The sequence below is a fragment of the Convolutriloba macropyga genome, chromosome 10 (assembly GCF_964194025.1).
Source record: "Convolutriloba macropyga chromosome 10, txConMacr16.3, whole genome shotgun sequence".
Lineage (NCBI taxonomy): Eukaryota > Metazoa > Xenacoelomorpha > Acoela > Convolutidae > Convolutriloba > Convolutriloba macropyga.
This window is the reverse complement of record NC_134477.1, coordinates 3,946,338-3,960,896: the sequence shown is the minus strand read 5'-3', so window position 1 is coordinate 3,960,896 and position 14,559 is coordinate 3,946,338. Positions and strand designations below refer to the sequence as shown.

General features: G+C 34.3%; 1 protein-coding gene across 1 annotated transcript; it reads left to right on the top strand.

Annotated features, from left to right (window-relative positions):
* The first annotated feature begins 5,041 nt into the window (after positions 1–5,041).
* Positions 5,042–10,770, top strand: LOC142348292 (uncharacterized). Its single transcript, XM_075399588.1, has 5 exons — positions 5,042–5,228; positions 7,168–7,505; positions 9,021–9,157; positions 9,228–9,301; positions 10,458–10,770. The coding sequence occupies exons 1-5, from the start codon at positions 5,114–5,116 to the stop codon at positions 10,598–10,600; spliced, it is 807 nt and encodes a 268-aa protein (XP_075255703.1). The 5' UTR covers positions 5,042–5,113; the 3' UTR covers positions 10,601–10,770.
* The last annotated feature ends 3,789 nt before the right edge of the window (positions 10,771–14,559 follow it).

The following is a 14,559-nucleotide window of genomic DNA, read 5'->3' as shown; positions in this document are numbered from 1 at the left end:
TTTCACTGATCAAATCTCTTTTCATTGGCCAAAAAAGCCTTGTTTGTCAATGTGGGAGTTGCCGAATCTATTTTCACTGGTCAAATCTCAAAACCGAAAATGGTGTCTTCCGTATTGAAAGAAGCTTTAATTCTTTTTGAATTAAGGTAAAAGATTCGATACGCTACTTTCTTTGCGTTGCAAAATCATCAATTTAACTAGTAAATACTTCTCAGTATAATCAGCATCTATTTAATTTTTCTTTTTTTTTTCACAAACTGGTAATGAATACGCCAGCTCAATTAATGGTTACTTTTAACAGAAGTGGTAATAAAGCTTTAATAATCACTTTTATGCTCAAAGCGCATTGAATTAGGCTTAATTGCGGATTTTATGCGAAATCGAGCTGCATTGCGTGCGAAATATCCATACGTAAATTGAGCGGATGCGTAATACAACTCGCGCGAAAAATAGGTTTTTAAGTTTGTACTTGTTTTTCTTGGCTAAAATTAGGACAGTTTTGAGAACACGGGATACGATTTTACCTTCCATTTTACCGGTTTCTGCTAACGTAACTATTTTCCGCAATATTGTACCCTTTTCAATGTGTTAACATAGTAAAAACGAACACGAGATACATATCTGCCCGTGACTATTTGGGTATGCCTTTGCATCGTAATGACTAGGGACCTTGACAACGGTGTTTAAGTCAATATTTACACCCCCCCCCCTGAATTTTGTAACTGTACTCATAAAAAGGAGGTACTGACTAGAGCAGGAGTTTGCTCCAAACTAAATACATCATATAATTAAACTTAAACACATCGTATATTAATTAAATTCTTAACCAGTGAATGATCGCACTTCAGTAGCATTTTTGTTCCAACCCCTTTTGAAGGGGGGACCTATATACTCAAATGGATTTTTTTGTTCAGTCAATTTTGACCGATTGACATATTCATTGTAGAGAGTTGTGAGTGGTATCATTAAAAAAAGCCTGTCTAGCTTAGAATATAGAATTAAAAAGAATCCTCTTAACTTCGTTTTCTGGAGCGAGTTATCGATGTAAATTTTTGTGAATATTAGAACGATTTGCGGTTTTTTATTCTAATTTTCCAAAATTTGTCGAATTTGCTAAATAAAAGGTCAAAAATTGTCGAGAATAGTGTTTTTGATTTTATTTTTAAAGACAAAGAAATGTTATTGACAACTTACTTTTTTGCTTAATTTCTGCGTAAATTTTGGCTAAATATTTCAAAAATCAGTTTTTTCATCAAAAGTAGCAAGAAAAAAGCTCCTTTGGTTGTCTTTGATTAAAAATGCGGTAGGTACCTCTGTAAACTCCAAAGCGGGCTGGTCCTACTTGTACATTGAGAGTGCTCTGTAATTAAAATTTTGCCGTTTTTTGGTGACTTTACTCGATGATTATCGAAAACGTAGCATTTTTTTATTTTCAACTAACAATTGACCTATTTCAACAACATAAGAAACAATTATTAAATGTTCTTAATTTCCGAACAGCGTTAGCAAGCCTAGTTTGGTCCAAATCTGGATTGTTACAATCCAAAAAAATCAAATTGTAGTAAGTCGGTCTTTTTTTAAAAAAATTTTAATATTTTTATATTATATGATATTCTGGCTTTCCATGCAGCTCCAATTTAAAAAAATAATTTTTCACTTGAAAGCTCATGTTCATCATGAATTTTCAAATAATTTAGGGCTGATTGTATTCTGTCATATTTTCTTCTTGATTTGGTCATCTTGTAGCTGTGTGTCGGCAACGAAAGAATGCTTCTTTTCTGAAGAATTCAAATTTTATCTTTATTGTCGTTTTACGCGTTAAAAATGTTTTTTTTTGTTTTCACAATTGCAGATAAGATTTCAGTTTTCTTTTATTTTAAGCATTTGCGCTTTTTTCACGTTTTATCTCGTTTTGTTAAATTTTCAAAATATTGATTTTTCACATATCACACCATTGGCGTTGAAACTAAGGCACAATTGCACATAACAAAATTTTTACAGCTATAGATTCTGGTTTTAACGGCTTCGACACCTTAGTTTCGATGAATATAACTGAATTTTTCGCTTTTGTCCTTATCTGTAGTTTTTAATTTGTCTTTTAAGTCAAGGAAAAAGTGAACAAGAGCCTTTATACTGATTTTAGTCAAAAGCTGATGGCTTTCATTAGCTGATGACAATGGAAACAATTGTTTTTAAAATTAAAAGAAAATACTTTCCAACTTTGCATTTTTCAACTTCATCAAAAGTAGCAAGAAAAAAGCTTCGTTAGTTGCCTTTGATAAAAAATGCTGTAGGTACTTCTGTAAACTCCAAAATGGGCTGGTCTTACTTGTACATTGAGAGTGCTCTGTAATTAAAATTTTGCCGTTTTTTGGTGACTTTACTCGATGATTATCGAAAACGTAGCATTTTTTTATTTTCAACTAACAATTGACCTATTTCAACAACATAAGAAACAATTATTAAATGTTCTTAATTTCCGAACAGCGTTAGCAAGCCTAGTTTGGTCCAAATCTGGATTGTTACAATCCAAAAAAAATCAAATTGTAGTGAGTAGGTCTTTTTTAAAAAACATTTAATATTTTTATATTATATGATAGTCTGGCTTTCCAAGCAGCTCCAATTTAAAAAATAATTTTTTACTTGAAAGCTCATGTTCATCGTGAATTTTCAAATAATTTAGGACTGATTGTATTCTGCCATATTTTGTTCTTGATTTGGTCAACTTGTAGTTTTGTGTCGGCAACGAAAGAATGCTTCTTTTCTGAAGAATTCAAATTTTATCTTTTTGTCGTTTTACGCGTTAAAAAAATGTTTTTTTTTTGTATTCACATTTTCAGATAAGATTTGTTTTCTTTTATTTTAAGCATTTGCGCTTTTTTCACATTTTACCTCGTTTTGTTAAATTTTCAAAATATTGATTTTTCACATATCACACCATTGGCGTTGAAACTAAGGCACAATTGTACATAACAAAATTTTTACAGCTGTAGATTCTGGTTTTAACGGCTTCGACACCTTAGTCTCGATGAATATAACTGAATTTTTCGCTTTTGTCCTTATCAGTAGTTTTTAATTTGTCTTTTAAGTCGTACAAAATTTCCTGGATAATGACAAGTTGCACTGGCTTCTTTTGGAGGAAAAAGGGAACACGAGCCTTTATACTGATTTTAGTCAAAAGCTGATGGCTTTCATTAGCTGATGACAATGGAAACAATTGTTTTTAAAATTAAAAGAAAACACTTTCCAACTTCGCAATTTTGTTCTTTTCATTATTTTTGTTAATTAGTCTAGTTAATTACAGGTCTTATTTGAATTATTGACGTCAAGGCAAGGAGCAAATATACAAATCTTGATAGACTATAAAGATTTCATTATGATTTTACTAACTTTGACACAGGTTTTTTCGCCAAAAAATAGTTAATTAGTTTTTGCTTTATGTCATTTTGATGTCTTTTTTGTAGACTTAAGACATATTCCGATTAATTAAAAATTTCAGTGGCTTCTTTTGGACAAACAAAGGAATCTCTTTATTTGTAGCTTATTGCTTTCATGACTTTAAAAATATATTTTCTTCGAAAAATAAAATAAAGTATTACTTAATTTCGCCTTTTTTTTTCTAATTTTTACCTAGTCTTTTCAATGAGAGCTTGCAAGCCACATTTTGTTATCATCGTACAAACAATATGCTTTCAAATATATTTTGAGGGGAAAAATATGTCGTTACTGCATGGACATCGTTTTCTTGCAATTGTTTATTGAATTTTTGTTTGTTGCCTCTCTTTGTCGTCCTTTTTGTAACTGCATACAAAAAGTAATGGCACGTCTCAAAACCATCCTATGGAAGCATAGTACTCACAGTTCTGTTGGATGTTTTCAGTTGATATCTTCTTGTTTTCATTACTTTTAAATAATTTGTTTTCAAAAATAAACGAATATTTCTTAACTTTGCCTTTTTGTTCTTTTTTTGTCTAATTGGTATGAACTGTTAGGGACTGGTTAGGGACTGGTCCCTCATCTTTTCTACTGACGCAAAAGTTGTTTTGTTTGGTTTTAGTTTTACCAAACGCTATTTTGACTTTGTTTTTAAGTTGTTTTTTGAATGGACATAGCGTTTTTGATGTAATTAATGTTGTTGTTGTTTGTCTTTGCTGTTCATCTTGACTCCCTTTCTTAATAATGGCAGATCTCATCGCTCTATTGTGGCATTTTTTAATGCCATGAATTTTTTTTTTGCTGTGGAGGCGATCTTTTTGATCATACACCAATTTTTTTTAAAAAAAATACTTGGTTTTCTATCTGTTCCTCATTTCGTAGACAATTAAATGAAAAATGTAGATGAGCGGTGTCGAAACCTTATATACAATCGCATGGTGTCGGTCAAGCAAGCCGATAGGCAAGCAAGCCGAATTTTGAAAATGAGGTCAAGTAAGCCGAAAAATTTTCGGATACCCGTTGTTTAGGTTGCCCCTGGCGGGCCGGTGGGCGCGCTTCGCCGCGATAACCGGCCCGCGGTTTCCGGATAATATCCCACAGCGGATGAGAGGCATGGCCATGGACAGCGGTCTGCTGAGGCCCGTACCCACTAGATATCTAAAAATTCACGCATTTTTGTTTCTTTGGCGCATTGGAATATATTATGCACTATAATACTACGCGCAGTATTGATTGTAACGGCTGACAATGTATTATTTCTGATAGATTACATAACTATTACATAACTTTCGGCTTGCTTTTCTTTCGGCTTGCTTGCCTATCGGCTTACTTTGCATTCGCCCAATCGCACATTACTGAGCCCCCTTTGTTGTGTTTTTTGAGAGAACCCTGAAATCGGAGAAGAGTTTATAAGTTTTTGTCAACAGACTAAACGAGCATTAACATTTGTCTATTCGGGTAACTGGGCTTTCTTTCGTTCTTTCTCAGTGGAACACTGGTTGAGGTCATTCAACTTTTCAATTAATCAAAACTGTTTCTCCAGCATGTGAAACTGTGTCGGTCATTGTTCTCGTTTACAATCCACAGTGACTAGATTTTTTATTCACTTGAACACATAATTGTCCATCGAACAGTCAAACGTCTATATTTTGCTTATAACGTATTTTTTTCGTTTGTGATGAATTTGTTCCTGACTTTAGTTGTTGCAATAGTCCATTGCAACTATAGAGCCGAAGCAGAGACAAGTCGATGGCTTCGTTTCATAATCGAGACAGGAGATGAAGACGATGCAGGTAAAGTATTCCTGAAATTTACAATATACGTAGGTGCTGAAGAGTTGCTAAAGATTTTGTATTAAATTTCAAAAATTGATGTAAAATTTTCATTTTAAAAACTGAAAAATTCGTAAAATTTTTAGTCAAACTTTTCTACTGCGATGTCAAGATCTCGCCTGAACAGATTTGAAAACCAGCATAATTTTGCGCTGGCCTTGAGTTTGCTTTCACCATCAAACTCAGGCAATCTATTTGTCTTTTTTTGTGTGTGCCTGGAAATAATGACATTCGATCCAAAAAAAATTGTAAGAGAAGAGCTGAGTTTGCGCACAGAAACTCTCATCATTTCAGAAACACTCGAAAAAGATGTCAAAAGGCTCTAATAATGTTGCAATTTGCGGCGAAAATTTACAGCTCACAAACTTCTCCTAATATTCTTTTATTTGATTACTCAAAGCTGGACAAAACTAAGAACTAAGAATAGCATCTCTGAGTATATATGCTCTAAGAAAAGTACATTTGAAATGGTTAAAATCTGCAGGAAAATTTTTTTACTTCTCAATGATCAGCTTCTTAAAGCTCAGTCTCGAAGAGAAGAGCGTTAACTTTGTAGGATTTTTTGATTTCTATGAAAATGCTGTGAAAATTTTCAATTTAACTTTAAGATGTAAGATTTCCAAGAATCCTATCTCATTAGAAGGCTTATAAGAAAACAGGGCGTCTGATGAAAATAGAAAAAATCAAAAATATTCCGCTGCGATATTTTTGCCGAATGTTGTATCCGCGAATGAAAAATCTAAAACAGAACTTTATAAAAATAAGTCCCTTTTAACCAAATCCGACTGGCATCTTTGCGGATATCAAAAAACATCTAATAACGCCGCAAAATATTGGATATTACTTTTGCGGGACGTGTCTGTTCACTTTTTTTTACTTTGGTATCAAAGTGTTTTTGAGATTTGTGACTTCTTGCAAAAGACAATAGTAAATTTTTTGTGAAAATATATCAACTATTTGGGCTTGAATAAATGAGTTTTGCCCCTACAATTTTATTTTCCTTGTGCCAAGTCGATGACACAATTTTTTTTTGAGTTTTTAGTTAAACTGAAAGGCTTCGTAATTTTTAGGGAACCGGCATCAATTCAAGTTTCGAGTGGGCTCAGTTCAATTCCCCGTTTATGAACCTGAAATCCGAGATTTTGGGGGATGGCTCAAAATTTCAGTTTTCCAGTCTCTGTTTTTTTTCAGACGATAACGACTATCCTCTATTTAATTTGATCCCGCAATTTGTTTTCGATTTATCTTCCTTTTGAAAAAAAATACTGTTTTTAGACCGCTGGATTTTGAATTACTTGGAAAATATGACTCGTGTTTTTGATTTATCAGTAAATTGTGAAAAAAAAAGCGTTGAATAAGTTATTTTTGTTTCCAACCATTCAATAACATGTGATATGGTGGCAAAATTTTCATCCTCTGAACTTAAAAAAGGGCAAAATGCTCAGCAAAATGGTAAACAATTTTGATAAAGAATAAAACTGTGAAAGTTGCCAATGATTGCTTGTTAGAAGAATTATTTGTGAGAGAACAACCTCGAGTAAATTGTGGATTAAAAAAGCTCGAAACAGCTTGACAAGAAGTGTTCCATTCATTCAGAACACACTTGGCTAGAGAGATGAAGTCTTGAGGAACAAGATAGAACAAGCGAATGAGGTATAAGAGATGTCCAAGTCTGACAGTTTAAGACAAGTTGGTGTGATGGTTGGCACAATATGCTTGCAAGTAAGAGATGCTGGTATTTTTTCAAAATACTTGCGCTTGCTTCGACCCCTTAACTTGGCTTGGCTCGCAATCGTTTTTGTGAACTTTAAACGACAGAATAAACAGATGACATTCAAAATTTAGGAAAGCATAGCACATCAGAAAATTAGATAGATGTGCTTTCAGTCTATCGTTTCAGGGACTACCGAGAACATCTACGTCGAGTTCCGTAACAATGATGATAATTATGAACTCATAAATGGAGCCCGAGGGTCCTTCAACAGGGATTTCAGGGCGGGACAAAACAACACTGTTGACTACCTGTTCGAACACGTAGTACAATACGGGGAGTTGGTACTGGACGATTTCAAAATAGGGTTTGGCAAATACAAACTCTGGACCGCGAAAGATGCTTGGAAACTGAACCGACTTTGGATACAAGATGGAACCTCTACAACATACTACACGTACAATAACTGGATCACGTTTGACAATCCTTGGGTGAAACCAACGCCGAGATCGACATATGTTGAATTGGTAATTCATTTAATGTAATACCTCGACCCATGGGGAACCAGAGGAAATCATTACAATTTCATAAAGTTTTCTATGATTTTTCCATGCCCAGCGTTAAATGGTAATGGGACATTCAATGATCCATCGATTGATTTCTCTGAAATTCCCATGATCCATCGATGGGATTCCATGGGAGTCCAACCCGGGCATGAAAAGATCGTGCTCGATTTTATTTGGCTGTGAAAAGACAGCTGCAGATGCTAAGTCAAAAAAACTCAAGATGCCTACTTTTATCACTGCTATTGTTGCAAAGACCTATTTCGGAGCCAGTTTTTTTAACCAATTTTGTTTGTTTTGCTGCTTTAAAAAATTTCTGATTTTTGTTCTGAATCAGAGTTGATTCAGAAATTGTTATTCTGATTTTGATCTGATTCAGAGATTTTCACAGAAAGTTGATTCTGAATTTTTCTCTGAATCAGAGAAATTCAGAATTCGTTCTGAATTATCTCTGATTCAGTACTGAAAACCTAAATTTCTCTGAAATTGTTCTGATTCAGTACTGATGATCTCTGAAGGTTAGGTACGGGTGGACCCATGGAAAGACTTTACCTGGACTTTACCTAAGTTCTGGATTGCGTATTTATAGTCAATAAAGACCCCCCCCCCCCTACTAGAATTATAACGTCTTTACAGAAGTCGAGGTCTAAACCTGGTATTCGAGATTCCGACATGCCGCTGTCGGTAATATTTGCAGACATTCCCGGAGATAAATGCACGACGTCTCCCGGGCCGAGGATTTAACCAACAAAATACGGAAAAATGATTGTAAAGTGTGTAAAAAAATAATTTACCCCATTAGTACTACCTTCAATAAGGATAGAAAATGTTGAATTTGATAAAGAATAAAAAGAAATAAAGGTGAAATAACTTATATTTACACTATTTTTTATTGTACCATTTAATCTTTTTTTCATTCCCTGGTGCATTCATTTAATTCTGGACATATCGAATTTCGGTCTGGACCTCTTAAACAAGTGGGTCAAGCAGTCCACCGTTTGAAATTAGTAAAACTTGTGGGAAATGTGGGAAAAATATCTACCGTTTATTCCTAAAAAAATTAAAGGTCCTTGAACCAGAGGACCAAATGTGAAAATTTAACAGAACAAATTGATAAGTGAAAAAAAAAGATTTGAAAGCGGACACAACATAGAAATGTATTTTACTGTAGAAGGAGTATTTGGATTTATTCAGTCCCCAGTGTGGTTTACGCCCCCCCCCCCAATGTGGTTTACGCCCCCCCCCCCCCCCCAGTGTGGTTTACGCCCCCCCCCCAGTGTGGTTTACGCCCCCCCCGTTACAAATTATATGTTGTTATATAGCACGTTACTATGTAACAATATAGCACGTGCGCCTGAGGAGCATAAATAATCTAAGACCACTAAAAAGGAAGATGGGGGAGGGGGAACAGAATAGATTCAAGAAACTATATTTTGAAGCATATATAGCTTCGACTTGTATTCAAAGTAAAATTTTCAGGCTGAGTGGCCAAAAAACTGTCCCAGTTCATTCGTGAGTGTTCCTGGGATCAGTGACAAATGCTTTTGGTACACGTCATGGGACAAACACTACTCTTTAACATACGAAAAAGCAGAGAAAACGTGTGGGACCAGCGGGTAAGGGCTCAAAAAAACTTATTTGGAGACGTCGATCGAATCTTTTATGTTATCGCTATTTCTCGTTTAGGTCAAGAAGAGTGCTTCAATTTCGATCAGCTGAAGAATTGGAAAAGATTGAAAAACATTTTTATATGAAAACAGGTTAAAATATTTACCTTCATCTATATAAACTCTCTTTAAAAATGTCTCAGATAATCACAAAGTGGCCAATATCGGATTTGTCGAGTGCTTTCACCCTATCTCGGCACTATTTGTCACGATTTAAACTTATATGTTAGATTCTTAAGCGTGTGTGTAAAAGCGTTACAGTATCCGACATTAGTTCAGAATTGCTTCAAAATTGGCTAAATCAAGATATGGATTCAACAAAAAGTGTCTTTGGGGCCAGCGTGCAATTTATTTCCCACGCGTCACCTTTTTTTCACAGTTTAAGTATCTTCTGACTGTGGAAATGTCATTTAGACCGAAATGAAAGACAGCCTGATTAATAATGAACTTAGAAGTTTCCCTGTCGACACTAGTTGGGGATTCAAAGACAGTTAGTAATTTTGCCTTGACCTATAGTACTGTTAAGAAAACACTCAATTCTTTGAATTAAAACTCAAGTAACTACTAATAAAATTTGGTTATCAATTTGAGGCTAACTACATGCTCAAAATGGTAGAATTTACTTTAAAAAGTTCATCCGTAAATACTTGTTACACAATCTAAACTTTTTGATAATAATTAACCTTTTAAAATTTTTGAGCAATAATGATCTATCGTGGAAACTGTGGTTACGCAAAATCGAAAAAGTTGACGAATTATGTCACTTAATTTCACAAAACGAATTTTATCACATTTGAAATATATGACATTTGTCAAATAATACTAAAGCTTAATGAAAGCCTCCCTGGTAGTCATAAAATTCAAAATCGTTTGAATTTTGATTTTGTGGCAAGTATAGAAATATGAAATTACTTTTTAAAAAAATGTGAGTGGTAAGATAGCTAAAAGTTTAAGGTACCCTGTGAAAATTATGTATGAAAATTGAATTTCGAGTCTGAAGAACAGCTCGTGACTATAGGGAAAGTAATGAGGATATTGGTGAGATGATTTAATGTGAAAATCTTTCTTTTCCACAGACAACTGATTTCATAAGACAAAAAAGCGATTTCATAAGACAAAAAAAAACAATTTTTGGGGGAAAAAATCCAAATAATTAAAGTGTGATTTGTACTGGTATATAACTTTTTGAAGTGGTATAATATTATAAATGTGGTATAGTGTTTCATTAAATGTTTTCCTCTGATTTCAGACTCCAATGATTATGGGCTCCATTACTGGCTGGGCAATAACCACTTAGGCGGTAGGTGTGCTTGCAAATTTCCAGGATCAGAGCTCTATGTACATTGTAACTGCGGAGATGGTATTGAGGTCATTTGTGAGGCTACGCCATAAATGACATTGTTAAAAAAATCATGAATCATTGTTAAAAAAGATCAACTTTAAAATCGTAAATTTATGCTTGAGGTTCGGGTATGTTATCTAATGCTTTGAGAAAATGTTTGCTTACGTGGATCGTCCTCTGAAGCATTTTAAGGACATGGAAAAATGTATGGTTCAATTAATTGGTTTTGAACTAGACTGTAGACACGTCAAAGAACATCAAACTGTTTTTAACCTCACTTTCAGTACTCTAAGGAAAGGTCGACGTTGAATTTTTGGACAGCGAAAAATTGAGTAAATCAACGTGGACAAACGGGATCACCCAACAAAAATTTTGGGCTAGACTGTAGACTTTATAGTCTTTAACCGATTCATTGTGGAATACGAAATGAATGAAACGATCCATTTGCGTTAAAAGAGCGAACAGAAGGCAGGCAAAAAAATAATTACAATCGGAAAGCAATTTTCAGCCACTTGTGAAGGATGAAAACTTTGAGTCTTCTTCAAATCAGGGAATTTTTTTCTAGATTTGAGAAAACTCACATCAATTCCTATTGTCCCATCTCTATATGTCTAATCAAGCTCTGCAATTCATTCTTTCTATCACGCATTTTTTTAGTTTAGGCCGATGGAAGTCGAAGTTTTCTCAAACTGGAACGTTTATTTTTGGATTTGAAAATAAGTGCAGATTTCCCCAATAAATATGGCCTTAGAGTATACTTCACCTCGGGGATTATTGATTTCAACCAATATTCAGTTAAAACCGAAAAAACACATAAACAATACGTCTGTTGTTTTAGGAAAACTATTATAGCGGTCATTCTAGTCAACAACTCCAACACAGGAGAAGCAAATATGCAATTTCAGATTTTGCTTTCAGTTGAATCGGTTGAGTCCAGGAATATTACAGCTAGTAATTCTTCTTGTACGCTCTTAAATCGGATCTCTATCGATTTAATCCATTGTGTTTTCTGCACGGTTTCTAATATTCCAAAAAAAGTTTCTGGAAAAAAGCACAGCACGGATGCGCGAAAATAAACACATTTGGTTTCATTGTAGCCACAATATTGTTCGTACAGAATTTGTTGTTTTAGGTAACTTATTAAATGTTCCTAAAATTTGCCAGATGTTAATTTTCTAAATTAACTTACCCCAGCTGTCTGTTTGTTGTGAATTAAGTGAAGCAAGATTCAACTGTCAATACGTCGGTGTTTTAGAGAAAACCGTCTAAGAATTTGACGAGAAATTGCAGGGATACTTGAAGCAATGGAAATTGCTTTGAAGCAAATTAATTCTCAAAAATGGGTTTCAACCCACGTTCTACTTCTTTTTCTTCTCTGCGATCAACAAAATCAAGACAGTGAGTCCTGATTGAGTATTGCAGAAAAAAAAACTCGAATTCAACAGGACAGAGGTTGTAACTTTTCTCTTTAAAGGTTTCAGGCTGTTTTGTTGGTGTTTTCAAACCAACAAGAATTTGTTTTCAAACTATCAAGAAAAGAATATTGTATTCAACCAGCATCCGAAATCAGGTTTTAATCTTTTCGGAACAAGGTTCAGTGAGAAATAGTCTACCATGAAGTTGATATAATGTCCACACGAATTACTAAAAGCGTTTCAAATGCGGCAGGTCTTCTTTTGTCAAAGTAGCGCCATCCTCTGATGAAATGAGAACGTCGTTAGAGTTGCGAGCAAAAAGGTTTGAAGCATTCCATAATGAGTAGCAACCCACTTTTCGATAAAGCAGAGAAGAAAAAAACAAAGAAAGTTTGTTGGTCTTCTTTCAGTACTTCGTACTTTTTTCTCAACTGTTGTCTCACTCGTTTTTCATTTCTCATTGTTTAGTTGCAAATAAGAAGTTGTTGTGACGGCGATAACTGGGAATCTTGTTCCAAATTTTTCAGTTCCAAAAATTCGTCTGATTCAACTCAAATGTAATCTGGGATGCACAAAACAGGTACGGATATTTTGTTGGAGAGCAGGTGATTCTGTATTTCATTCATTCACATGAAAAAAATGGAAAAATTCAAACTCGGTAGTCTAAACTCTACTAAGTTTTAATCAACTCTTAAAGTAAGACCAGAAATTTTTTTCAATTTTTGAAAAGAACAAGTTTAAATTGAATCTAACATCAAAGCAATCAGTTTAATGAGAAATGAGAAAAAATAGAAAACAATTAATCAGTTAACACGAAGCTTCAAATTTAAACAACTGCGCTGAAACACCATCGACTTTTAGATAATATCTGATACTGGTTGACCCTTGTTTTAATACCTTAAACAAAACCAATTTATTCTTTTATTGAAAATTATCTTCCAACACTTACTCAACTTGCTGCTACCAACGAAAACTAGTTCAGTTAGCTAGTTATTTTTGCATAAGAGAGCAGAGATACTTTTAAGACAATTGAAAATTTTAATCTTATTAAAAAATTGTTTGGAGAATTACGAATTGATATTATTTACGCAGTTTCCTCTGTTTATAGCATTTCAGATCACGACAATTTGTACTGACAAGCGCTTGTTGGCTCAAAAAATGAATTGTTCAGTTCTACTCCCGAATTCTAATGGATCACTAACTTTGTTTTGCCTTGAGAATGAACTCTCCAAGCGCTATTTAACTATGAATTGACGAATTGATTTCGTAATGAGTCATTAAAGATTTTATTAGAGAGACTTGCCTCTATACGAGCTCAGTAACGAATCGTCTTTGGAGTTTGGTTAGGGTAGGTTATTTAGAGATCAAAAAGCCTGACGAATAAGCGAATACAACAATATTTGTTTTTATAGCACTCAACAAGTTTTCGTTGACACAAAACTTGGTTCCGTAAATCTTTAAAACAAAAACATGACTCCTGTACAAGATAACAACATAATCGAAAACTTCGTAACTTAAGGAACTACACTGTAGGCCTGAAAAGTTCAAGCTAAAAGACAGATTATCATATCAATACGCTACAGCAATGATTTTGCACGCATCACAACTGAAGCGTTATTGTAGACACCGGAAGCACTGAAAACTTTTTTCCAATAATATACGAGAACGACTGAATTAGTGACTTTTAAAATAAAATTCCAATGGTATGCAAAACACTAGTCTGCAAAAATCAGGGACATAAATGTCTTTGCATAGTTTTGCAGATTCAGGAGAACACGCCCCAGCCAAACACAATCTATATCTATAAGAAAAAAAATTTATTCCGGATAATAAAACACGACAAATTCGAAAAAATTTAGCTCAAACTCTAATATTACAAGATAAAACGTCAACACTGGGGGTCAATACTCCTACGAACAAGAGACGACTCCATGCCTTAAAAAATCTTCATTACAGAAAAAGTAGCCTTCATCGTTTTAAGTGCGCTTAAATGGAAGGAGAAAAGTGGAACAAAACAAAGTTTTCGGTGGTTCTCAGATTTCATAATTCGCACTGAGAGACTCTCAACTTGCGTCAGCATCTCTGGGGGAGAAGAAACTAGTAGGTACTACCCAATACTGGTGATCAAAACATGCGAGAGAACATCAGAACTTACTCACTGACAGAAAAAAGTTTCAGAAAATCTCTCTGACACAAAACTTTGCTACGACTTTGTCGACAGTGGATAAATTTACAAGTAGTGGATAAAACAGGGCTTCCAGCCACCAGCCAACTTGATCCATTTCCCCTCGTAAAAACTCGGGGAAATGGACCAAGCCGCCTGCTAACTGGAAGCTCTGTTTTATCCACTACCATATTCATTATCAAAAATAAGAATTAATCAAAAATAAGCTTCAAACCGCATGCTTACGCACACCATGCGCACGCGTTCAGTTGCGTAAAGTTTTTTACTCAAAATAATGCGCAAGTATGCGGATATGCACTTATCTCTTAATTTTTTCAAAAATTTTATCATAATTATATTTCTGGCTTATAATTTTATTAAAGATAAGGCTAGAGATAAGACTAGAGATAAGGCTTTGGCTAAGGCTAGA